Source organism: Drosophila guanche, unplaced genomic scaffold (genome assembly GCF_900245975.1).
Source record: "Drosophila guanche unplaced genomic scaffold, DGUA_6, whole genome shotgun sequence".
In the NCBI taxonomy this organism is placed as follows: domain Eukaryota; kingdom Metazoa; phylum Arthropoda; class Insecta; order Diptera; family Drosophilidae; genus Drosophila; species Drosophila guanche.
In genome coordinates this window covers 797,983-821,893 of record NW_022995754.1, presented here as the reverse complement: position 1 = coordinate 821,893, position 23,911 = coordinate 797,983, and the positions used below count along the sequence as shown (strand labels likewise).

Genomic DNA, 23,911 nt, shown 5'->3' with positions numbered 1-23,911 from the left:
GCTGCACTTGCCACCTGAGTTGACGGCTGGCGATTGTGCGGATAAGTTGGAATACTTGTGTGGGGCATATATTTTGTTTCGGTGCAACACAAAATATCACGTGTATAAAACAGACTGGAATATGACACAGAACACGGAATCAACCAGTACCAGTGGTGCGCCAGTGCAGGCAGTAAATCAGTTCAGTTCATTCGAGATATAGGCGGCCCTAACGTGTGCCCGTGTTCGCTCGCAAAGAACGGCAATTGTGAAAAATCTTAAATCAATTAGACTATAATTGAATTATATAGCCGCCGTTATCGTGGGCACTGGCTTTGGCTATCTCCGCCTGGCCAAATATTGATCTTCAACGGATAGTGAACGTAATATACGCGCGGCCTTTCGACAGATAAGTCTCTGGAAAGCCCAAACAATAAAGTGGGTGAGACGCTAATTATAATGAGCAAACAGCTGCGAGACAGTGATAAAGTGCAGAGAAGCAACACTTAGACTTTTTTATTTCGGCTCTTGCAAATCGAGCGGCTAATGCAAATTCACAAAAACATTTCAGCGGTTACTTTTCAAAATTCAAATCGAAAGCTGTTGCAAAGACAGGCGAGAGAGGGAGAGAGCGGGAGCGCAAAAGCTTCCGTTAGACGAAATCAACCACCTAAACAAGGGCTCGCTGGGAGCGCTCTTCCACAGGCAGCGGAGAGCGAGAGCGCGGCGGCGTGTGCGCAGAGTCGAAATGAGCGCGACAGAGGTGAGTGAGTGTCAAATGTGATTCCAACTGCTAAACAGTTTGTTGTTGGTGCCGGCTAAATTTAACAAACACGAGAAGCAAGCAGTGCCCTGCCTGCCTGCTAACTAACGGTGACAAACAAATGCTTAATGCAATTAATTAAAGTGTTTCGCGGTAAAGAACAGGCGCAGATTGTACGTCGATTACGTGTGTGCGATGCTCTGCCCGAAAACAGATCGAGTGTGGCTGTGCTGTGGCTGACCTTGAAAGCCACAGATTGCCAAGACCAAATATTTCGGATCCAAATTTGCCAAATTTGTGATGCGACACTTCCACTGTTGATTTAAAGTTCTCCGCGACGGCATTCTTGTGGTTATATTCCTATGCAAACAATAAGTTTACTCTGAAAACTGTAATTCAATAATCTCAAACTCGATCTTCACGTTGTTTACCACGCAATTCGAGAATCAATCAGCCGAGATGGCAACTTGTGAATACTCTTTCCCTTAAGCAAACGCTTCAAATGAGCGAAAGCGACGCGAAGAGCTTGCAACTCGGCTTGCTGGAGTGTGTCCCGGTCTCAAGCGCTCCGCTCTGACGGGCATTGCCAGCAGAGAGGAATTTCGTTAGGTTAGCGCTCGCTGGAAGCTTTTTCAAACAAAAAGCTTCGCATCTGCATACTTTCAGGCATCCGCACGAAATGAAGTCCAACGACGTCGCAGCGTGGGCAGCGACAGCAGCAGCGTGGGCGGGGAGGTGGCGGTGGTGGAGCAGCCGGATGGGGGCCCCCGTCGCACTGCCTGCCAGTGGGTGGGGAACGTCATCAGCTCTACGTCCGTGGAGCCGACCATGTTCCTCTACATGTTCGCCTTCATGATCACCTCCGTGGTGGAGCAGAGCTTCTTCCTGTACAAGGCCTGCCGCGTCAACAACAACTTCAGCGAGGCGATCTGCACCAACATCAACAAGCCCGAGAACGAGGCGTACAAGAAGAAGTCCCTGGACACCACCGCCTGGTTCCTGCAGTGGGAGAACATCTCCGCGCACATCTTCCCCATCATCCTGGCCCTGTTCCTGGGCTCCTTCTCGGACCGTCGCGGCCGCAAGCTGCCGCTGCTGATGGGCCTGGTGGGTAAGTTCATCTACTCCACGATGGTTGTGGTCAACGCCAAGATGCCCCACTGGCCGGTGCAGAACATCATCTACACGGCCACCCTGCCCTCGGCTCTGACGGGTGCCGATGTCGCCATTTTCGCCTCCTGCTTCGCCTACGTTTCGGACATATCGACGGTGGAGCAGCGCACCATCCGCGTGACCATTTTGGACGTGGTGTATCTGAGTGCCATGCCCACCGGCGTGGCCCTGGGCTCGTACCTCTTCTACAACACCTTCCACCAGTCCTACGCAGACATGTTTGCTGTCAACGCCTCCCTGCTGGCGCTGGCCATCCTCTACACGCTGTTCGCCCTGAAGGTGAGTGCGGGCTGAGATCCCATCCAGAACTGTCTGCTTATCCGCACCCTTCCTAGTGGCAAACCACGCCCCGACAACGCTCGCTGAGGGAGTTGGGCTGGTGCGGCTTTTGGGGCGACTTCTTTGACAGGCAGCACGTGAAGGACTCGTTCAGCGTTCTGCTGAAGCCCCGCCGCGGTCATCGACGCAGCTTCCTCGTCATCCTGCTCCTCAGCATGTTGCTGTACACATTCCAGCGGGACGAGGGCAGCTACCTGTACCTGTACACGCTGGACAAGTTCAAGTGGGACGTGAGCTCCTTCAGCAGCTTCAAGACCTTCAAGTCGTCGGCCTACGTGATTGCCATGCTCCTCGCTGTGCCGCTGATGAACAAGGCTCTGGGCTGGCGTGACACGGTAAGCCGCACTGCAACACATAATCCGAAATCTAAGCCAAGTCTATTCCCATGACGCACTCGATGCCACAGACCATCATCTTCATTGGCGCCTGGGCGCACTCGATAGCCCGCCTGTTCTACTACTTTGCCACCACTCCGCAGCTGCTCTATGTCGGCGCCGTGGTCTGCAGTCTCGGTCCGATTGTGGGTCCCATGATTCGGGCCATGACCTCCAAGATAGTGCCCACCTCGGAGCGTGGCAAGGTCTTTGCCCTGCTCTCTGTGTGCGACAACGCGGTGCCGTTCATCAGTGGGGTCTGCTACTCGCAGATCTACCGCGCCAGCCTCGACGCCAACCACGGAGGAAGTGTCTTCATCCTAACCATTGCCACCCAGCTCACGGTCTTTGTTTTGATACTGTAAGTGATCCCAGTGGCAATTTCCTTTGGCCTTTGGGTATGAATCCCACTCTATTGCAGATGCATTCACATCGTGCTGGGAAAGAATTCACTGGCCGTCCCCGAAGTCCCGGAAAAGGAGAGCGGGCTGATCGGCACCAACAATGGAACGACGGTCATGGCAACGCCCCAAGAAGAGGAGAGATAGCCCCAGCCTCTGCCATTTACACATAAATACAGACATAAATAATTCTTACCTTGAATCACTTGTTCTTGGAGAGGGTGCGCTGCTTCTCGGCATGCTCCACCACCTGCTCGTCGACGAAGAGGCCCTTGCGACGCCGCACACTGTCCATGTAGACCTTGGCCCGGTTGGCGGAGTCGGCCTTCTCGCCGAAGTGCATCAGTTCCTCCTCGGTTGTGGGCAGCCAGAAGGGATCGATATCAATCACCTGTAAGCAGCAGACAGACGGCCAAAACGGTGTGAATAAAGTTCCAGGAAATCATTTACGCACTTGAGACGGAACAAAAGGCGTCGCTCGGTCTATGCGCCTGCGCCTGCGCCTGCGCCTCAGCCTGAGCTGGGCCTGAGCTAGGACCAAGGTGCGTGATTGGATTTGGGTTGGGTTCAACGTTTACGCGTACGTGAGGCATCACTGCCTGGCGTTTGTCTCATCAGGGAAAGCGTGCATTTTCACATCCTCATTGTCAGGCTCGAGAGGGTGCCACAAAGGACACAAAGGACGGAGACATTCAAATGCTCTGGGTCTGGGTCTGGGTCTGGCTCTGGGTCTGGGGCCGGTGAAGGTTTAATGACTTTCAAAGGACTCGCCATTGCGTGATAAGGCACGCCAGGATACGCAGAAATATTTTGCTGAATGGCGTGAAGAAGTTTCCTCGTCCCTTGATTGATGATTGCCTCCTTCTGCGAGCACTTGAGACCAGAGACAGTCCTCTCTGTGTAATGTTTTTTGTATTCTGCGTTTGGGTTCTGTTTTGTTTGGCTCACGGGCCAGCACACACTTGAGTTGACACAGCGGGCGGGTGTCGGGCGTGCTGTTCATTGGAAAACCTCTTCATTCGCTCTCTCTCTCTCTCTCTCTCTCTCTCTCTCTCTCTCCCACAATACCATTCCAGTTCATTCCATGCCATCAGCCTCATCAATGGCAAAGCAAAGGCAAAGGCAAAGCCCAGCTTACCCACACACTGATTGAGACGCGCTGGCATTGGGTTGGGTTGTGTTGTGTTGGGTTGGGATGGAATGGCCTTTTCCCTCGTTCAGGATCTGCCAAGAGTGTTCTTCTTCTACTTTCGGGCCATCTGTTCGCACTACGCTAAACTGCGGGCCCTCGACATGGCCTCCTCCGATCCGATCCCATCCCATTCCATTCCCCCATGTAGATCATTATCGGGCACAACGTTTCGCTTGTTTAACAACAACTAACAACGCTAACTGAGCGAGCAGAGAGAGAGAAGGAGGGAAGAGGGGGAGAGTGGGGAGCCATGCAGTAGTCCTCGACAAGGTAAGGCAATCCCCAATCTCAGTTTGAAACCCTGTCACAACACACAAACACACACAGAGAAGACATACAAAGTATAGACATCCTTCGGCAATGGCTGCGCATGCGCAGGAACTTCCCATCCTCAGCCATCTCTCTGGGCTGCCCTACGCACAACAAAACACAACACACAACACAACAGAACAGAATGGCTCGTCAAGAGCACACAATGAGCGGAGCAGCAGCAGCAGCAGCAGAAGGAGATGTACAAGGAGAAGACCCTGTGGCAGCTGAAGTGCTCCAGAAGTGCGCAGAGCTTGCGTCTGAGCCGGGCCAGACAAATGAGCAGCAGCCAGCGTGGATATCACTGGGAGAAAACTCTCGCATGGAAGTGCAAGAATAATAGAATAGGGGAGTGGAAAATAGCGTAGAGTAGAGAATATTTGTGGGCCAACTAAAGATCGGAGAACAAACAGCCGAAAAACTGTTGGATTGACTAGGTTGAAGATGGTTTCCTAGTACCCATAGACATCATGTTCTATGTGATGGCTGTAGTTATTCTAGAGCTTTCTGGCAGTGTCCTGGAAGCGTTCTCAAAGAGTTGGTTATCCGCACCGATGCAGCACCACGCTCCAAATTGCAGACAAGTCAGAGCCCCCAATCTCCTCTGCAGTTTCTTCCGCCATCCATTTACACCCCCCGCCCCTCTCAGAAAGTAAAACGAATATGAAGAAAAAATATTGAAGCAGCCGCGAAAACCAAAACAAAAATCCAAAAAGTAAACGACGTGATAAACACATACACACCGTTACATACAAATCTTCTCTTCTCTTTCTCTCTCCCTCCATCCAACCACCACTCATGTGTGTGTATGGCTCGGTATGTTTGTGTGTTTGTATGCAGGTAATTTACGCGGCAGCTACCGAAATACGCTGAGCCGAGCGTCTGTCTGTCTGTCTGTCTGTCTGTTTGTCCCCCCGTGTCCGCTGCTGCTGAGGCCGCGACCAAAACACCAACTTGAGATTATTATCGCGCGCCAGAAACAGAAACAGAGCCAGAACCAAAACCAAAACCAAAACCAAAAGCAGAGATGAAGACGGAGAGACAGACCGCGAATGGCCGTTCGTTTGGGCGTTGCGCATACCCAGAGAAAAGGCTCCACAGAGCTGCGAGCTGCGAGCTGCGAGGGGAGTTGTGCAAGGTATATTCAAGCGAAGGTAAGGCAGTGCAGAGAGAAACAAAGCAGTAGAGCCCCTGCCTCACCTTCTACCCATACTCTAACTTGGATTTTCAGCTGATTCAAGAGATACACGCGGCTGTAAAAGTCTGAATCTGTGTAGAGCCTCGGGGCCACGGACACGGACGAGCGTCATTTTGACAGCAAGCGAACGAACGATCGAGCGAGCGAGCGAACGGACAATGCAAACCACGTTCCACTTAAGAGCAACAACAATCCTTTGGGCCCACAGCCAGAGCCACTTGGATAAACACTTGCCGGCATGGATATGGCACACACACACACACACGTACACCCCGTGTACACCCGTATGTTGATTCGCACCAGGCAGACTTTAGGGCACTGTCTTTCCTCCTTCCCCCACTGCTCCAGCACTGCTCAAGAGTCCCTAGTCCCCAAGCAAGTCCCCTGCCCACACTCTCTATCCCTCCACTCCCTTTGGTGTGGACTTTCCCTTTGGTGTGGTGTGGTGTGGTGTGGCTTTGGGGGAACACTCTTTTTCAGGTATACAAAACGAGTTATCAGATTATTTGTTATTTGTCTTGGTTCTTACACACATTTTGTGGTCGCCGATGGCTGGCTGTTGCCTGCTGCTGCTAGTTCTGGTGTTGGTGTTGCATCTGTTATGCTTTTGAAGTAGTTTTGTTTTGGAGTTTGAGGTCTTCTTGCATGCAAAGCGCGACAATCATATGCAACACACTCCGAATGAGAGAGGGAGAGAGCAGATCCCATCCGATCTCAGACCCTACCACGTAGCAGGCCAAGAGTAAGACCAGTAGCCAAAGCTGTGATGGTTTTTCTCCTTCTACTTCGTTTCTGTGTGTTTTTTTGTTGTTTTTTTTATATTTTGGGTGAGGAGTTGGGGCTAAGGTCTTGAACCTCTTCCTGCCCCTGCCCCTGCCCCTACCTCATGCACACACTCGGGGCATAATCATAATAACAATCTTCAGCCTCATCAAGTGGCAACAAAGTGGAGAAGTGCAACAGCAAATGGAACAAAAGGAAGAACAAAATTAAATAATAACAAAAGCGCGCAAGACAGTAGCCACAAAGCAGAGCAGAGCGGAGCAGGAGGAGGAGGAGGAGGAGGAGGAGCAGTGGTTGGGGTGGGGAACGATACAGATTCCTTCCTCTGTTGGCCATATTTTAGTTATGATCCGCACTGTCTACACAAACACACAGATGGAGTTCTTGCCAGCAAAAAAAAACCTAAAATCAAAAACAGAAAATTACTTTTTGTTTTCTTTTGTGTCAGTTTCAGTTTCGGTTTCCACCACAGCCTCAACCTCAAGTTAAAAGGTCATCCCAGAGAGATGATTTCTTGTGGCTAGCCACGGGCTCTGGGTTCCCTGTTGATGCTGCAGCTTAACGAACTTATTGTGGGGCATGCATGATGCAGCAAGAAATTCAAATTCTCTGCCCATTCCGCGCTTACCCAGTCCAAGTTCGGGGACTCCACTCGAGTGGACGCTTGACGCTGACGTTGACGCCTTCGTTGTTATTATGGGCACGTGACAACTGCGCCCACGGCTGGGATTGCCCAGCCCCTTGGCCGCCTTTCTCTGCCCACTCATGGGCAGGGGGAAAGGTGACCATGTGGGCGGGGCACAAACTGCTGCACTAACTGTTTTAATTGTCCAAAGAGTAAGAGACAGAGACGTAGCAGAATGGTAGCTGCTGGCAATGTGGAATCCTAATTGCTCCGAAGCTTCACCTTCGTTGGAAAATAATGAAATAATATTGTATCTGTCAAGACACTACGTGTGCCACTTGTGCCTGCTAAACTAGTTTCCGTTAAGATTTCCACAAAGATATGAGAGAGAGAGAGAGAGAGATTCCCCTCGGCCCCACCTCCTCCCCTCCCCAGCTGCTGCTGTCTGGAAATGCGTATGAAATTATATGAAGACCCAACAACCGGCGGCAAGCGGCGGCAACATCTCGCAGTCGTCGCCGGCAAAACTTTAGCTGAGAAATAGAAAATCGCCGGAAGTCATTATACAAAAACTTGTTGTTATCGATTGCTTGGGCGATACACACACACACACACACACATACACTTATGGAGCGGATAGATGACACCAATACACTGAAGCATGGACTCATCTCTGGTGCAGGCGACAAAACTATAGAAAAGGAAGGGAATCAAAGACTGAAGATTAGCTTCAACCTGGAGTCCTCTTTCCCAATATTCTTCTCCTGCCAGAGATGACCAAAGATCTGTCTGCCCGTCTATAAAGATGACAGAGTATATCCTGCCCAATCCAGCAACAACCAACACTGTGGTTAGCTCCACTTTTGTGGGCTGTGCCAACTCTTCATATTAATCATGTTCTTTTTTTAGCTTGAGCCACAGCTCATCCGCTGGATGGATCCCTTTACAGTGTCGTCTTTTGGGGCTGCCAAAAGGCCGAGCCACAGAGTGGAAAAAATCATCAACTTGAGTCTTAATTGTGGCCCACGACAAGGTCAAAATGGTACAAAAGAGAGAGAAACAGAGAAAGAAAGAGGGAGAGAGGTACAGTGAAAATGGGCTAAAACGGAAAGCACTGGGCACTGGGCAGACTGTACCCTCTGGGGAGCTTTCACTGTATCTGAGCTGAGCTCAACAGCTGCAGCCCCAAATGGACCATATAACTTTCAGTCCACGAAGTTGGCTCTGGCTCTGGCTGTGGCTGTGGCTGTGGCTGCTGTTGCCATGTTGATGCCTCTTCCCTGCCTCTGCTGTCTCTGCCGTCTGTGGTTTTAGCTTATAAGACTTCAACAGAAGGTAACAGAAGGTTGATCGCAGCGTAAGCTGAGATTTTGTTGCAGACCACAGAAAGGGAGAGAAAGGCAGCGAGCGCAGTGAGCCCAAAGAGGGGTTTGGTGTGCAGCACGCACATGGCATATGGTCGGGAGACAGACGCTGGCTGCACTTGTGCCTCGTCTCCTCCAAAAGGAGCGACAGCTGCCGCAATCAGTGTTAGATCTACTTACCTCCCAGTGGCTGAACATCAGCTGGGGACAGGCGAGGCCAGATGTCTGCTTGCGCATCTCCTGGGCAAAGTTGAACGACTCGATCACAGGCAGCAGACAGGTGACCGAGAAATTGCCGCTGCCCTGGGTGAGGTCTCCGGACAGGATCTTGCCATGCCTCCGGCCAATCACAGCATACATTTTGCCTGCAAACAAATATAGAAAATAAAGAGAGATTAGAATGGAATAAAATCGAAATGCAAACAATCTATAAAAGGCATTGAAATCTCTTTTCAGGATAGATTTAACACCAGAAGCAAGATCAATCTTCAAACATTGAACCGTTCTTTTATCAGCTGTAGTTCGGATTCTTCGCTGCTTAGTTAGAAATCGAATTGGAAAAGGGAAACCTCCGCACAATCCATTCCACTCCATCAACAATGGCCGCCTTTCAGTTGGAGTTCTTCTTGGAGTTCTGGCTGTTGTTGTTCTTTCTGTTCTCGCTGTTGCTGTTGTTGTTGATGTTGTTGCTGGGACTGTGGCAGGGGCTGGGGTCCGTCTCAAGGTAACTCGTAAACAAATGAAATCTTATCGGGTTTGGCCCATAAAATTGGCGGGCTTTCTGCCGAACCGCGCGCGCGTTTTTCGCTTGAACTTCCAGAGCTGGAGCTGGAGACGGAGACGGAGACGGCGACCGACCCGTTTCTCTCTATCCCTCTCTGTCTTTCTCTTGTCTCTGATTTTTCTCTTGGTTTTTTTTTGGCATGCGCTACGAAGAATGGGGCCCAAACATGAAACCAGAGAGAGGCGGCAGCCAGGGAGGAGTAAAAGTCGTTGCGGGGCAGGAATTAGTTTCCGGTGCCGTAGTAAAAATGACAAAAAGCGGCAGTGGCAGAGACGGCGGCATCAGCAAAAACGTCCAAAAGGAGGCAACGGAAGCAACAAAAGCAACCCGAGAGGCCTCGAGGCCTCCTCAAGCCAAGCACGCGAGCAGGCCGAGAGCCGGCTAAGGGCCCAAGAGCCCAAGAGCCAAGAGCAGGAGCCAAAGACACCTTACACTCACACACAGGCAGACCAGCGACAGGCAGATACTAACACAAACACACACGACAGCGACAGCGAATGCAGCAGCAGCAGCAGCAGCAGCAGCAGCAAATGTTCATTCATTCATGGCCTGCCCATGATGCAATTATATAAGGTGGTCCCGTTGGCAAAACGGCACCCCTCAATAGTGTGTGACTGAGACGACAATAGAGTCTGCTTATTAGCCCTTTAATGGCATGGGGCTTAAAGTTAACAAGTGCAAAAAAAAGAGTTGAAGTTTTCTTTTTGTATTTTGAACGCTAGGCAGCGGACGGAACCACCTTATACAATTGCATCATGGGCCTGCCTGTTCTCTCTCGCGCGCTAGCTCTCTCTCTCTCTGCCTCTGCCTCTGCCTCAGTCGCTGCCACGCTCGCTCTGCTGCCGTCTCGTGAGCGGACTTGAATGAACAAGCAGCGACATGCAGCAGCTCGTTTTTCCGTTTGATCACTTCGAAAACTGAATTGGTCGCGAGCAGACGAACAGAAAAACGAATGCCCCGAGAACCGAACAGTAATATACGAGCCAGAACCGAGAATCGTACACAGAAAACAGAAAGCAAACGTAGAGCAGGAGCGAAGCCAAGACAGGACGAAGCTTGCAGGAGAGTGAGGATCGAATCGGATCGGATCGCAGGGGAGGATCAAATGTCGCGAGTGTTTGACAAAACCAAAAAAGTGTTTCCAAAGCAGTGACATTCAATTCAATTCAATCGATTGATCGATTCGAACGAAACCTGATTTTAGTTTTAGCCCAACCACCGATACGGCCAGAGTGTGTTGCCAGCTGTTTGTTTGTTTCTGTAGTTTTGTAGTTCTCTGTGTGTGCCATGGGCCAGGGGCCAGGTTCTAGGCGGCAAAAATTGTCCAACCAGCAAAACTGAACCGAAGGAGACAGAGAGACAGAGTGACACAGAGGAGGGAAAGAGAGAGACAGCTTTGAATTGATTCAATTCCAATTTCAATTACGATTTCCATCGAGTGTCAATTACAACCACAGCACAAATAAAATACACAGAGAGAAACATAATCGAATCGAATCGAATCATGCCTTCAATAATTCAATTCGTGTGGCTGCTCCTCCTGCCCTTGGTCGCACGGGGCACGCGACTCCCCCTCGAGGTGTACGAACTGACACCGACCACGGCCACGGGGGCAGCGGCGCACAAGAGCCTGGAGTACACAGTCTACGATGCCAAAGATGTTGCAACAAGTGCCACAGTATCCACTAGCAGCAGCAGCAGCAGCAGCAGCAGCACCCCCAAGCCTGCCACAGAGCCACTCGCCGTAGTGAGCATCTCAGCAGCGCCAACAGACCTTCAGCAGAAGGAGAAACAGCAACAAAAGCAACAACAGCAGGACTTGGCCGAGTCCCGACGGAACGCGCGTCAAATGTTGCAGAAACAACAGCAGCAGCAGCAGCAGCAACATCGTTTGGCCAACAGCAAACACGGCCAACACAAGGAGAAGGATCTGCGCATACTCTACCAAGTTGGGGTGAGTGATTGAGTTTAGGAATACGATATTTAATTACAATTTATCATAAGTTTAAGCTGGCATTGGCCTGGCTAGTTGCCAGTGCTAAAGCTGCTGCAACATGTTCTTCTGAAACTCTTCACGGGTACATGTTGCCAGAGAAGATCAACATCTGCACTGATCCTTCCCAGCATTGATCATGTAAATCGAAGCTATAGCCGATGATAATCCCACCTTAAGTAGTCCCCTTGTGGCACCATCTGCAAGGGTATTTGTAGCTCTGTCTAAAGGGTACTCTTTCTTTGCTATTTTGTATTGATCTATGCAAAACCAACAACAGCAAAAACAGCAACAACAGCAACAACGACTGGCAATGGCAGGTTGCATAATGCAGGTAACGTCGAGCAGACACCTGCTCAACGGCTTGCCTCCAGTCAACTGGTTGTTGTTGCCGTAGCTGTTGCCATTTGTAAGTTGCCCACGCCAGCAATAAGTATCAACGGAAAAAGCAACAGCAACAGCGCAACATCAGGTTTTGCAATGCAACTTTTTTTGGGCTGGGTTCCGTTCCCCCCACTATAGTCGTATAGATTGAGGGGCAAGAGAGAGGGTAAAGAGAGAGACCAACCCCAACTCCGCCGCAACGGGCTTGTCTATATTTAGCTGCCGCCCTATACCCCATTACACATTACACTTGACACCCACCCAAAGCCAAAGCTAAAGGCGCTGCCCATGCATAAGCGGTCTCTGGCTGACACGCATATGGCACATTGAAGCAGCAGCAGCAGCAAGCAGTGCAGCAGCAGCAGCAGCAGCAGCAAGCAGTGCAGCAGCACTCGCTGTAGATGAAAAATGAAAGTTGTTTGCAGCCCCCGAACAGCAGCAGAGATCTGACTCTGATCCAAACATTGCGGCTGCTGCGTTGTCCATTTGATCAATTAAAGTCGGACACTGGCAATTGCGATACCCGATATACCCTAAACCAATTAGCCAACAAGAGCGGGTCAAGAGTTCAATGCTGTCGCTGACAGCAGCATGACTAAGAACCGTTTTAATGCTAAGCCCGGAACCAGCCATCACATCACATCAGAACATGGGAGCACAGCTCACAGATCGTGCGAGAGATCTTTCATCTTTCCAATGAAATCCATTACAATGCGAATTCTGGATACTCTGGATCATAGGTCAAGTCGGGGGCCTATTGTTTGCCTCACTCTTTGGCCATAAATCAAGCGTTTGGCAGACAGACAGAGAGAGCGAGAGGCATATATCATGTATCAGATTTCTATTATGTCTAATGTCATATGACAAAAAACACTCCCTAAAACCGTCGTCTGGCTGTTGTTGCGCCCGTGGGGCCAAGGCGTGAAATATCAACAGCAATCAAAAGGAAAATATTGACAGTATAAACAAGACACAAATGGGGTTACGAATTGATGCAAGTACGACTTTAGGATACCCTATAGGAAGGTGCACAAAGGGATTTTATTATGGGAGTGTTTGCACGAGAAGAAATTATAAGAATTGGAATTGCCCTCAACCCTGATTGATTTCTATCAATATTTCTCTCATACGATAGCCAATATACCCTTCTGGTGCCCTTTAGATCCCCCTTCTCCACCCATTGATCTGATCTTTGGCCCATAAATTTGGAAATCCAAATGTCTGCAATAAATTTTGGAACGCATATAAAAGAAAAACACCTAAAACAGAATCCAAAAGAGCGAGAGAGAGAGAGAGAGAAACTTGCAGTAAAAAAAACGATGCCTTATACGAGAACGGAACGAAACGGAATAGAGATCCACAAAAGGCAGAGAAAGAGCGGGGAGGAAGGAGGTTGGGTGCAGAGCAGAGGAGAGAGAGAAAAGTTGAATGGAAGAAAACAAAAAGTTCCCATGCTTAAAAGCGCTAAACATTCAGTTCCGGTATTTAAAAACGTTTTCAACAACAACACAGAAAGAGAGCCACAGCAGGGAGATAGAACAAGAGAGGGAGAGTGGGAGAGTGAGAGAGTGAGAAGAGGGGTGGAGGCAGAGGAGAGGCGGCTGGGGAGTGAGGCCAAAGCTGAATGAAAGAAAATTCATGAATGAAATACGACCACGACGATGGCAAAGACGACGACGATGATGATGGATAAAAGGGGTGTAGAGCACAGAGGAGAGGGGAGCAGCAGAAGAAGTGTGTGAGTAGAGGGGAGGAGTGGGGCTGGGACTGGGGCTGGGGGGCAGCATGTGCAGACGAAGCGAATGAATGAATGAATGGAAACGTAAACGCTGGATGAGCAACGCGACGTCAGCTTCTCGCTTCGCTGAGCAAGTCAATCCATGAATGAACGGGTGACCGAATGAATGAGTGAATGAATGAACGCCTCGAATGCCATGTATGAATGGGCAAAGCAAAGCCAAACAACAGAACAGCTACAAGCATCGCTGCCACAGCAATTTGTTGGCCATATACAAACAGATCAGCAGACATCAGAGGCGAGAGGCATCAAGGCATCAAGGCATCAGCCATCAGCTACGCATATTTGGCCTAAACAACTCCATGACGATGCCGATGGAGTGGCATGCGCGTGGCATGGCCAAATGTGGATGGGGAAGAAGCATTCGTTGGGGTCGGGGGTCTCAGACGTTGCGGCAGCCGTTGCCACAAGTTCCAATTGACTGGGAAATGCATAAACAAATCAAGCGTGCCACACAAGCAACTCTTTGCTGTTGTCTTGGCCACGTTGAGATTCTGTGGGATCTGGTGGGCGTTGAGTGCAGCCAGGTGTGAAAATGCTTTTTGGGCCACAGCAAAACCTTTTCCTAGCTGGAAGTAGTTCCCCCTCTTGAGGCAGGGACGTTTTGCAATCGAATATCTATCAATCCATTGACTCGAACACCACACCACACCACACCACACCCTTGAATGAATCGCAATTTATGGAATCTTTATGCTAATCCATGCCTGCCACAATTTGCTGCCTTCGATTGGAACTAGTTTTCAGCTCGATCGATCGATCGATCATTGATCGACTCAATTTATATTCACACGAGTATTTTTCCATTCACAGAAACAATCAATTCGCTCGCTGGGCCTCCGTTTTTCTTGTGAATGAAATCTTTCCTTGTGAATGAATTGCTGTAACAAGAGACTTTGTGTGTTCTCTTGAATTGAATCTTCTGCTGATGGGGTTGATCTCCCAGAACTTCTCTTAGTTTCTTCGGCCATTCCTCCAAAAAACATTTTAATCCCTTGACATTCGCGCATATTTCAATTTATGTTTCCCCACCCCTCCCTTCCATCAGCCCTTCGGCCACTCACTCCAATTTATGCTAAATATAGAAATTATTCAATGTGAATCCAAAGGCCAACAGAGAGAAGAAAACAAATATCACACAACAACAAAATATCAAACAAATATTGAAAGAGAGTAGACAGACAGACATCAAGAGCCACAACAAACAACAAACAACAACAACAACAATGGCCTCATACATATATCGGTTAAGTGTGTCTGGATGCCCCACACACACACACACACACACTAACACACACATCTAAGCTACTACTCCACGCGTATACGAAATATTTGCATAAAAAACAACATACCGCAATTATTCACCTAAAAAAAATGCCCAAGTCTACAATCTGAGAGCCAGCCAGCAGCTCCATTGAGAAAAATGCCTCAAAGTAGCAGCAACAACAACAACATCTACAACCTGAGCCCCGCCGATCCGATCCGCCGCCGATCCGATCCGATCCAACGGATGCTCGGATACCAAAAAACTAGTTTGCCCACTTTTTTTATGCCCCCAGCAAGCCTCCCCCCGCTGCTTCCTTGGACTTCGGGCTGAGGCTTCTCATCTACAACAATGTATATACATATGTATGTATGTATGTATACATTGTTGCCAGCGCGCGCGCCAAGTCAACTTTTATAGATATAATATATGCATGCACAAATGTATATACAATATGTGTACACACATGCATATATACATTTATGTTTCTTATGTGAATTAACAAAAGAAGATAGAAAAAAACAAACTGCCAGCTGGGAGCAGATCGAAGCGGGAAATACTCTAAGCTGAGATTTGGCAGAGGGATGCACTGGTTTCTTACCGGCTTACTTTGGGAGTTTGCTCCTCAATGTTCCTCTTACCGTAAGAGTGATCTTCTATTCTTTATGCTTTCTATTCTTTATGTTGCTAAAATCTGAATCTGCAAAAACAAAGACGCACCTCAGCTGATCTTGAATGCTCACAAATGCTTCCTGCTTCCCGTATAATATGTATGCTTACACTTTGGATATCTTTGGATGCTTTCCAGCGAATCCCAATCCAAATATTTCCCACATGTTTCCGTGTTGTTGTTACATTTATAGAGATGAGATTTGTATAGATGGATTTGTTTGGTCAGTTTGATCTCATTGTTGGCTTCTTGTTGCTGTTGCTGTTGCTGTTGTTGTCTTGGCTTTTGTGTGCCACTTGCTGGAAACTTTTTCTCCCAATGGCGGAAATGTGGTTTGGATCATTTCCGCTTCTGATGGCCAAGAGAGAAGAGAGAAAAAGAGAGAGAGAGAGAGAGAGACCAAAGACCAAAGACCGAGACCCTGTTACAGTTATTGATGGACACGTTCCAATTTGTGTTGTGGAACATACATGCATGTGTACATACATATGCATGTATCTATGTATTTACAGTACAAACGATCTCTGATCGGATCGTGTAAGTGTGCTAATTACGTGACCAAAAGGCGCAATTTGTTGTTTATAAACAAAATCCGATGGCGTGGCACGAAAATAAACCCCACCCCACTACGAATTAACTACAAAAATAAGCAAAAGCTTATGAGAATGAATGTTATTCTTTTGCTGTGTTTTCTTTTTGCTGTTGGTATAATTTTTGTTGCTGCTCCTGCTGCTGTATGAGTATTTTTTTCATTCATAAAACTCACGAGGCACCATCAGACATCAGACATTGAGTAAACAACAACCGCCTGCCGCTTAAGCAGGGTGCAAGCAGCAGACATTGGACGGGGGCCTCTAAAGAGTTTGCTTTTCACGATGGGAGAAGGAGAGGGTGGTGCAGGGGGAGGCGCCAATCGTAATTATCTACGACAAAAGCCTCGTTGGCATGCCTTGCGTTTTGTTGGCGTTTTACGCGCGTTTTTGCCCGCATGTTGCTGCTGCTGTTGCAAAAACAAGAGACGGAACGTACAAACATTCGCTCACTCACTCATTCATTCATAAAAATCGCCTTTGTCCGCCGATTCATTTATTTGGCGGCAAGCGCGTAAAAGGAGGAGACAAAACGCGCTTCCAACGAGGCAACATCCGAAGCCGCAACTTGTTGCTGTTGCTGTTGCTCCCATCGGCAACATGTTTGTATCCCCAAGTCCCCCCCTCCGCTTTGCGGTTGTATTTTGTTTGCTGTTGCTGTTGTTTTTGGTTTTTGGCCAAAGCAACAATTGCCAGAAGGCCAGAAAGCAGCAGCAGCAAAAAAGGCCACAAACAACTATGCCAGGCCATGCCATGCCACGATGTTTGTGGCTGCTCAATGAATGAATGAATGACTGGCTGACTGAATGAATTACTTTTTTCCGTTCCGTTGTGGCAGTGCAGCAGCTGAGAGTGATTGTGGTTTGTGGAGTACGAGGCAGGGGAAGGAGGAAGGAGGATGGAGGATGAGGATGGAGGATGTGGATGTGGTTTGTGGATGTCCGTGTGGTGCGTAGACGATCATTAATTGTGACGATCAACAAGCTACGCAAAAATCAAGCAGCCACAAGGGGAAGTTGCTGCTGTTGCATGTTGCCGGTTGCTTGTTGCCTGTTGCCGCTTCAGCTGCAGCAATTGGCTGGAGAAACCAGTTTCCCACCAGCTAAATACCCTCCACAATCCTTGACTTGCGGCTGGGAGTGTTGCAAGTTGCCAAAGGAGTTTGCCTTCGATGCGATGTGGGATCCAGCTTAATGGCTTCCTGACATTTCGAATACATTTATGCTGCAAAACCAATCGAAAGTACTTCCACATCAATTATTTGTGGTGAAATTTCCCATTTTTCCATGACTTTCCCTTCCTTTCAAACGTTTTTCCAGGGTACTTGGCACTTCGTTTATTGCCTTTTCCCATGGCAACATTCTTATAAATTCTGTTGTCTGCTTGGCTTTTGCGTTGCTTCCTTTTGGAATTTCTGTTTTCTGTTTTTTTATGAATGAAAAAGCTTTCTCTCTCTCTCTCTCTCTCTCTCTGTGTGTGTGTCTTGCGGTTGCGGGGCAAAGCTTCCGTTAGCAGCTTTCCTCTGAGTTTATTGTTGCTGGTGGCGGCTCCTCTTCGATTCGCTGGAATCTTTCTTCAATCTATGCAAAGTAATTTCTTGGATTTTTCGAGCAGCAACGAAATCTTTTTGTCTACTTCCGGTCACTATCGGATGCCGCTCCCATCTCCCACTCTCTTGAAGTTTTCATTGGAATTCTGTGGGACTCACTCGGAAGATGATGATGCTGATGCTGATGCTGATGCTGAGCGATGAAGAGTGACCTAACAACTTCCGCGTTACTTCCGCAACTTCCCTGCCCCTGGCCCTTCTCCTCCTTCTGCTGCCACTTCCGTTTCTAACAATTTTTAATTGAATTTTCGTGTAAACAGCCATCGCAAGAGCTGCCACATTATTGGGCTGAGAGATGACCAGACGCAGACACAGACACAGACACAGACACAGTCGGGGCATACTTCCGCTTGCTCTCTGCCACATGACGACGCCAGATTGCATAATTCTCAGCGCTCTCCCTCCCTCCCTCCCCCTGCCTGGCTTCGAGCAACAACAGAAAAAAGAAAACAATGTGAAAAGGAAATGTATAGAAAAATCATTAACGCACAGACAAAAGATAACACAGGCAGAGCAGCGGGGAGGGGAGGGGAGGGGAGGGGAGTAGCATCAGGTAGTGGTGCAGCAATGCAACACACTTGTGGCAGGCGGCCGGCAGCAGCATCACATCTAACGGTTGCACGCACACGCACAAGCACATGTTGCAGCTACGCCGGGGAAAAATCTCATCTTTTCCACCCGGACGTCTGTGTGTGTGCCTCTGCGTCAACGCCCTCATGGGAACCCAAACCCCAGAGATAGCCTCAGCCTCAGCCAACTGTTGCTCTGCTGCTCTTTAGAGACATCTTCCGCTTTCCGTTGGGAAATTGATGTCCCATTGATTGTCCTTTCTCGATTCTCTCTGGTTATTGATAGCAGCAGCAGTATGGCAGGGGCAGGGGCAGGGACAGGGGCAGGGGCAGCAGCAGGTGCATCTTTGTGTGGATAATTCCCTGGGAAGTGAAGTGAAGCCTCTTGGAACTTACCATTTAGCGCTGATTCTGTAAGATGCATCCAAAGTTTTAGCTCCCAGTTCTCCCCGCAGAGTACTTTTCCCCCCCCCCCGCCCTCTGTGTTTGCTCACTTCCGTTGCAGCGGCTGGAAGTGGCCACAAGAATGTCATTGCGGAGTCTTAGACGCATCCGCCCTGCCTCTTAACCCACTGTGGTGTGCTGGGGTTAATTGTGATTCAATTAAAGAGCTGTCGAGGGGCTGCTCTTCCCCTGGCCCCAGCGGCTTTTCATTGAAGACACAAGAGTCGAAAAGTTCCTCCATGCTTGCCGCCTCACGTTGCAAAGTTGCACGCGGGTCCAGCTGCTGTGGGGGAGCCCCAAACCCAACGGCAACTCTTTCATTGTCTGTGGCGCGTTCTCAACTTCCGTTTGCCACTGCACTTTGACACATGAAGCTAATTGTTGTTGTCTCCCTTTGCCTTACCCTTACCCTTACCCTTCCCCCCTCTACACTCGCTCTCTCTGCCCCACACGCGTGCTCTGGCTGAAGATCGAGCAAATTATAAAGTGTGGCAGCAGCTCCACTGCCCCACGCCCCACACTGCCCCCCTTTGTGCTTCGACTCCTCTCCCTTTTGTTTTTTTGGTTAGCTGTCAAACCGGAAATCCGGTGGCTCTCCCCTCCCCTCTGGTGCTGTCTTTCCGCCTTTCTGTTCTCCTTGTTTTGTTTTCTTTTGGCTTTTTGCTTGGGCAGAACTTTGACTACTTTTCAGAGTTACTTCTGGTTGGTTCTGCACAAACTTTCGTGCTTCCATTCGGTTCTTTATCTCTAGAGGAGCCCCACAGCTGTGGAATGTCGATGAACCATTTCTCTCTCTCTCTCTCTCTCTCTGCTGTTTATGATTATGTAAAAAAGAATAACGGTGAACGGTGTGTGTGTGTGTGTGTGTGTTGTGTGTGTCTTTGAAGTGCCTTTTCCCTTCCCTGCCCAGCGTTCCTCCTGTGCTCGATAAATCTCAATAAACATGCTCGAATTTCAAAGAATTTCTCACGCTGCTTACAGGGGGGGGGGGAATGGAGCGAGAGAGAGAGAGAGAGAGAGAGATATCCTGCCATATCCTGGGGGCAGATCCTCCCCTAAAGGAATCTCAGCAATGCCTGCAGAAGCTGCTTGAAATACGAACACTCCACGGCAGGAGAACAAAACAGCAGAAAGGGTTAAGGACTTGTGCAGCCGAGCAGGAAGGACATGCCCCAAAGGGGCAGGTGCCCGAAAGTAGGTCAAAAATGCGTGGGAAACGGAGGAGGAAACCCAAACGAACAACAGAAACAGAGAAACAGAAAAGGAAGTAAATAGAACTAATAAAGAGAACAGAAACAGAAACAGGAACACGGAAGGCAGACGGCAGACGGCAGACAACTTCCGCAAGAGACAGAAACAGAGAGAGGGAGACAGAGAGAGAGAGAGAGAGAGAGAGAGAGAGAGAGCGAGCTGAGCAAAGAGGTAAAAGGTCAGGGGACAGCGTAGAACAGAACAGAACAGAACCAAACCTGTTTGCTGTTTCTGGCTTTAGCCTGCTTCCGGTGTGTCCTGCCCCTGCCACAGCGCGAGGCTAATCCCTGCTCAATGTGTGTGTGTGTGTGTGTGTGCACTTACTTCCGCCTTGCACTAAATCACTTCCGGACTTCCGGCATGCCTAGAAGCAGCAGCAGGAGTGGAACCACAGCCATGGATTGACCCTAAAACCCAGAACGCTCGCAGGTAGCCCGAGCGGCAGGTGCAGTCCGACAAGAACCCCGAAAATAATTTGAATACAAATCAAAAGAGCAGACGGACAAAATGAAATTGAAACCAAACACACAAATAAATGAGACCCTCAAGAAAAAAGAGAGAGAGAGGGGGAGGGGAGGGGACAGAGTTCCACTTCAAAAATTGATTGCCTTCGATAATTTCATTCGGGGCTAACCCGTCAGTGGTTCCCTCTGCCACTCACACAATAAAATCGAATGGCAGCAGCTAAAGGACCTCGGCTCAAGAGTGTCCTGTGTGTTGGCAGTTGGATTTTATGGGCACGTCCTGCGCCTAACACATCAGTTTTTATTGGCCCAGGCACTAAGCAAACACAGCCAAAGCCCAACTTCTGGGACAGGGACAATTCAATTAATGAAATGCCAAAACGTCCTCTGAAGGCACCCCTTGAAGAAGAGCAAACAAAACAGAGCCATTGAGTGAGTCTCCTCATTGCCTTGAAGTTATGTTAATCAAGTCTCTGGAGTGGCCACAAAGGACACCGACACTGACACTGACACAGCAATTCGCATGGAAATCTAATCTCTAATCAGTCCCATTACGTATTCCCTTTGCAGGACTCTGAGGATGATCTGCCCATTTGCGCACCGAATGCCGTCTGCTCGAAGATCGATCTGTACGAGACGCCGTGGATCGAGCGCCAGTGCCGCTGCCCAGAGTCGAATCGACTGCCCAACAATGTGATCCTGCACCATCACGGCCACCAGGCGAGTGGCTCCGCAGCGCCCCCGGATGGAGGATCAAAATACAGGAACTACTACGACATGGAGATGCTCCAGCTGAAGCGCCTGCTCCTGGGCAAGTTCCAGGACAAGAGGTTCGAGACGCTGCACATGAAGAAGCTCATGCAGAAGCTGGGCGCCGTCTACGAGGAGGATCTGGACCACGTCGACCAGTCGCCCGACTACAACGACGCCCTGCCCTCGTCCCCGTACGCCCTGCCCTCCGAGCTGGAGGACAACGAGTATCCCAGCAGGGGATCCGCGCACATGCGCCACGCGGGCCACTCGGGCCACTCGGGCCATCGGGGCCAGAAGGAGGCGCCCAGCAGCTACATCGGCGGCTGCCCCAGCAGCCTGGGCGTCGAGGATGGCCACACCATAGCGGACAAGACGCGGCACTACAAGATGTGCCAGCCAGTCCACAAACTGCCCGTGTGCAAGTGAGTTCACAGAGATTTATAGACTCCCCTGCCACGAATCGCTTCTGACTTCTCCCTCCCTCCTTCTTGCTCTGCAGACACTTCCGGGACTACACTTGGACCCTGACCACGGCGGCGGAGGCGAACGTCACCGAGCAGGTGGTCCACTGTCGGTGTCCCAGGAACTCGGTGACGTACCTCACCAAGCGGGAGCCCATAGGCGATGGCAGTGCCGGCTATCGCTACCTCTTTGCCTGCTCCCCCCTCACGGTAAGTCGCAGGCAAAAGCCCCGCCGCGGAATATATTTTCTAAGCGTTTTCCTTTCTCTCTATGTGGACACAGCGCCTTCGATGCCAGAGGAAGCAGCCGTGCAAGCTCTTCACGGTGCGAAAGCGGCAGGAGTTCCTCGACGAGGTGAACATCAATGCGCTGTGCCAGTGCCCCAAGGGACACCGCTGCCCCAGCCACCACACGCAGTCCGGAGTCATAGCCGGAGAGAGTTTCCTCGAGGACAACATCCAGACATATTCGGGCTATTGCATGGCGAACGATTAAGGTGGAGCAACACCTGCCCCCCCAAGGATCATTCCACACACACACACACACACACACAACCATTGTAAAGGATGAACCCAGGAGGAGGAGGAGGAGGAGGAGCTGCAGCTACTAAATATAGACAAAAACCATACCGACTGAGCCAATTGAGTCTCGCCAAAATACCAACTAAAAAACGAACGAAACAAAACAAAAACTAAAAGATTCACTTGTAAAAGATATTCGCTATAACTGTGTAAAGTTCTTTGTGGAAGGATCAAATGTAATGAAGGAAGGAGAGAAGAGAGAAGAGAGGAGAATGGAGAATGGAGCGCGGAGAGCGTAGCGTGTGTTTTTGTAATCGTATGATATAAATATTTAATTAGTTTTAAGAGTCGCAAAAGTTTGTTATACAAATAATTTGTAATGAATATTTATGGACAGAATGGAAGAACCTATTTATAATTTATCTTTGAGCGAAATAAACAAACGAAAAATGTATAGAAAACGATGGACAATTATTTGTGTTGCTATTTGCGAGCCTCGGGGCAAACTCCCATAAGGAGATCTACACTACATGTACTTTACATGGTATCTACATGCTACGAGAGTGGCCAACAAATGTGGCATACTTTTGGGTGGCTGTGTGGCTGTGTTGCCACTTTCGTTGCATACCATCAGGCGGTTTCTTGGCAACCCAGTGCAGTGCTTCTAAAACCTGTTGGTTGTTAGAAAATATAAATGTTGCGGAATATATGGGATAAACAACACCCTTCTAGACATCAAACCGCTTCCATTGGGTGCCCAACAAATGTGTTAGAATTCAATCAAACGAAGGCCAAAAACAAAAACCCACGAAGAGCATATGCAAACACTGGAAAAACTGTTAGCTGCTCACCAAAAAAGAGATGATTATAGACCAATTATAGAGCCATAAAATTACATTGCAAGCTAATGGCAGTAAATTATAGAACAGAGTGGATTTACATAGGATACGAGCGGAGAGTACGAGTATTTTGCTGCCTTAATGCTTGACCAAATTGCCATGACAAGCCCATGGGCTGTGGCTCTGGATCTGGCTCTGGCTCTGGATCTGGCTCTGGCTCTGCTGTAATTATTCAAGCAGAGAGGCAGCAGCTTCCTCCGCAAAAACAATTAAAACTAAAGCATAAAGCAGCAGCAGCATAACTGAAGCCAGAAGTTGAAGCCGAATGCAAATCATTGGAGCAATGTTGATTAGAAAGCAGCTGCCACAAGAGCAAGCCCGGGTCTACGACTGTGCCTTGCCACAAATTCAATTAACGACAATCCCCATAAAAAAACATTACACAAAAATTATCAGGAATTATGCTTATAAAAGAAAAGTACATTTCTGTGGAAAGGTGTTGGAAAAAAATGCGAAAAAAAACAAACGAACACAAAGTGAAACATAAAAAGAGAAGAACTCTTCTCTGCTTCTTGGTTTATGCTGCTTTTATGGCTCCAACCGGAAGATGGCCAAGTAAGCCCCAGGCCGCTGGCTGGTTGTTTGTGTCTCTGGGGAATTATGCTTCGAGTTGGAGCTCACGAAGTGCATAAATGTGTTACGGGTGCGGGTACTCGTACTCGTATTATATTAATCATTAGGAATCCTCAAAATCGTTTAGTGTGGCAGCTAATTAGCCAAAGATCTCTTCAGAGAAGATCAGCAGCAGCGCCAGCAGCAGCGGCAGCAGAGAAAGGAGAACGGAGAGAGAGAGAGAGAGAGAGGCAGAGAGACAGAATGGGCACAGCCTGAAGACAGTTTATAGCATTAGCAGCCATTCAGTGGGGAGAAATAAAAACAACAACGAGACACTCGAAACGAGAGAGGGGGGGGGGGGGGGGGGGGGGGCCGGGTGGTCACCCTTCGACACCACACCA

The 23,911-nt window shown here is 49.1% G+C and overlaps 3 protein-coding genes across 4 annotated transcripts in view; 2 read left to right on the top strand and 1 right to left on the bottom strand.

Moving 5' to 3' along the window:
• LOC117589250 (elongation factor-like GTPase 1) overlaps window positions 1-23,911 on the bottom strand; it is a 68,183-nt gene that overhangs the window by 322 nt on the left and 43,950 nt on the right. For both annotated transcript variants that reach the window (XM_034281023.1, XM_034281024.1), the window contains exons 4-5: window positions 8,681-8,865; window positions 3,226-3,420 (exon numbers count right to left, since the gene is read on the bottom strand). In XM_034281023.1, coding sequence (XP_034136914.1) covers window positions 3,232-3,420; window positions 8,681-8,865 — 374 coding nt within the window. In that variant the 3' untranslated portion in view covers window positions 3,226-3,231. The remainder of the gene's footprint in view (window positions 1-3,225; window positions 3,421-8,680; window positions 8,866-23,911) is intronic.
• LOC117589254 (proton-coupled folate transporter) lies at window positions 24-3,231 on the top strand. The gene is made up of 5 exons (XM_034281029.1): window positions 24-742; window positions 1,409-2,194; window positions 2,251-2,589; window positions 2,661-2,989; window positions 3,050-3,231. Exons 1-5 carry the CDS (start codon window positions 728-730, stop codon window positions 3,174-3,176), a joined length of 1,596 nt encoding a protein of 531 aa, XP_034136920.1. The 5' UTR covers window positions 24-727; the 3' UTR covers window positions 3,177-3,231.
• Window positions 10,176-22,251, top strand: LOC117589256 (protein giant-lens). Its single transcript, XM_034281031.1, has 4 exons — window positions 10,176-11,238; window positions 20,891-21,495; window positions 21,573-21,744; window positions 21,818-22,251. Exons 1-4 carry the CDS (start codon window positions 10,789-10,791, stop codon window positions 22,028-22,030), a joined length of 1,440 nt encoding a protein of 479 aa, XP_034136922.1. The 5' UTR covers window positions 10,176-10,788; the 3' UTR covers window positions 22,031-22,251.

Excerpts from the sequence above, each read along its gene's own strand:
- LOC117589254 (XM_034281029.1), top strand. Across the intron at positions 2,195-2,250 it reads ACACGCTGTTCGCCCTGAAG|TGGCAAACCACGCCCCGACA; the intron begins GTGAGTGCGGGC and ends CACCCTTCCTAG. Across the intron at positions 2,590-2,660 it reads CTCTGGGCTGGCGTGACACG|ACCATCATCTTCATTGGCGC; the intron begins GTAAGCCGCACT and ends TCGATGCCACAG.
- LOC117589256 (XM_034281031.1), top strand. The coding sequence starts at position 10,789 with ATGCCTTCAATAATTCAATTCGTGTGGCTGCTCCTCCTGCCCTTGGTC. Across the intron at positions 21,496-21,572 it reads CACAAACTGCCCGTGTGCAA|ACACTTCCGGGACTACACTT; the intron begins GTGAGTTCACAG and ends CTTGCTCTGCAG. Across the intron at positions 21,745-21,817 it reads TTGCCTGCTCCCCCCTCACG|CGCCTTCGATGCCAGAGGAA; the intron begins GTAAGTCGCAGG and ends ATGTGGACACAG.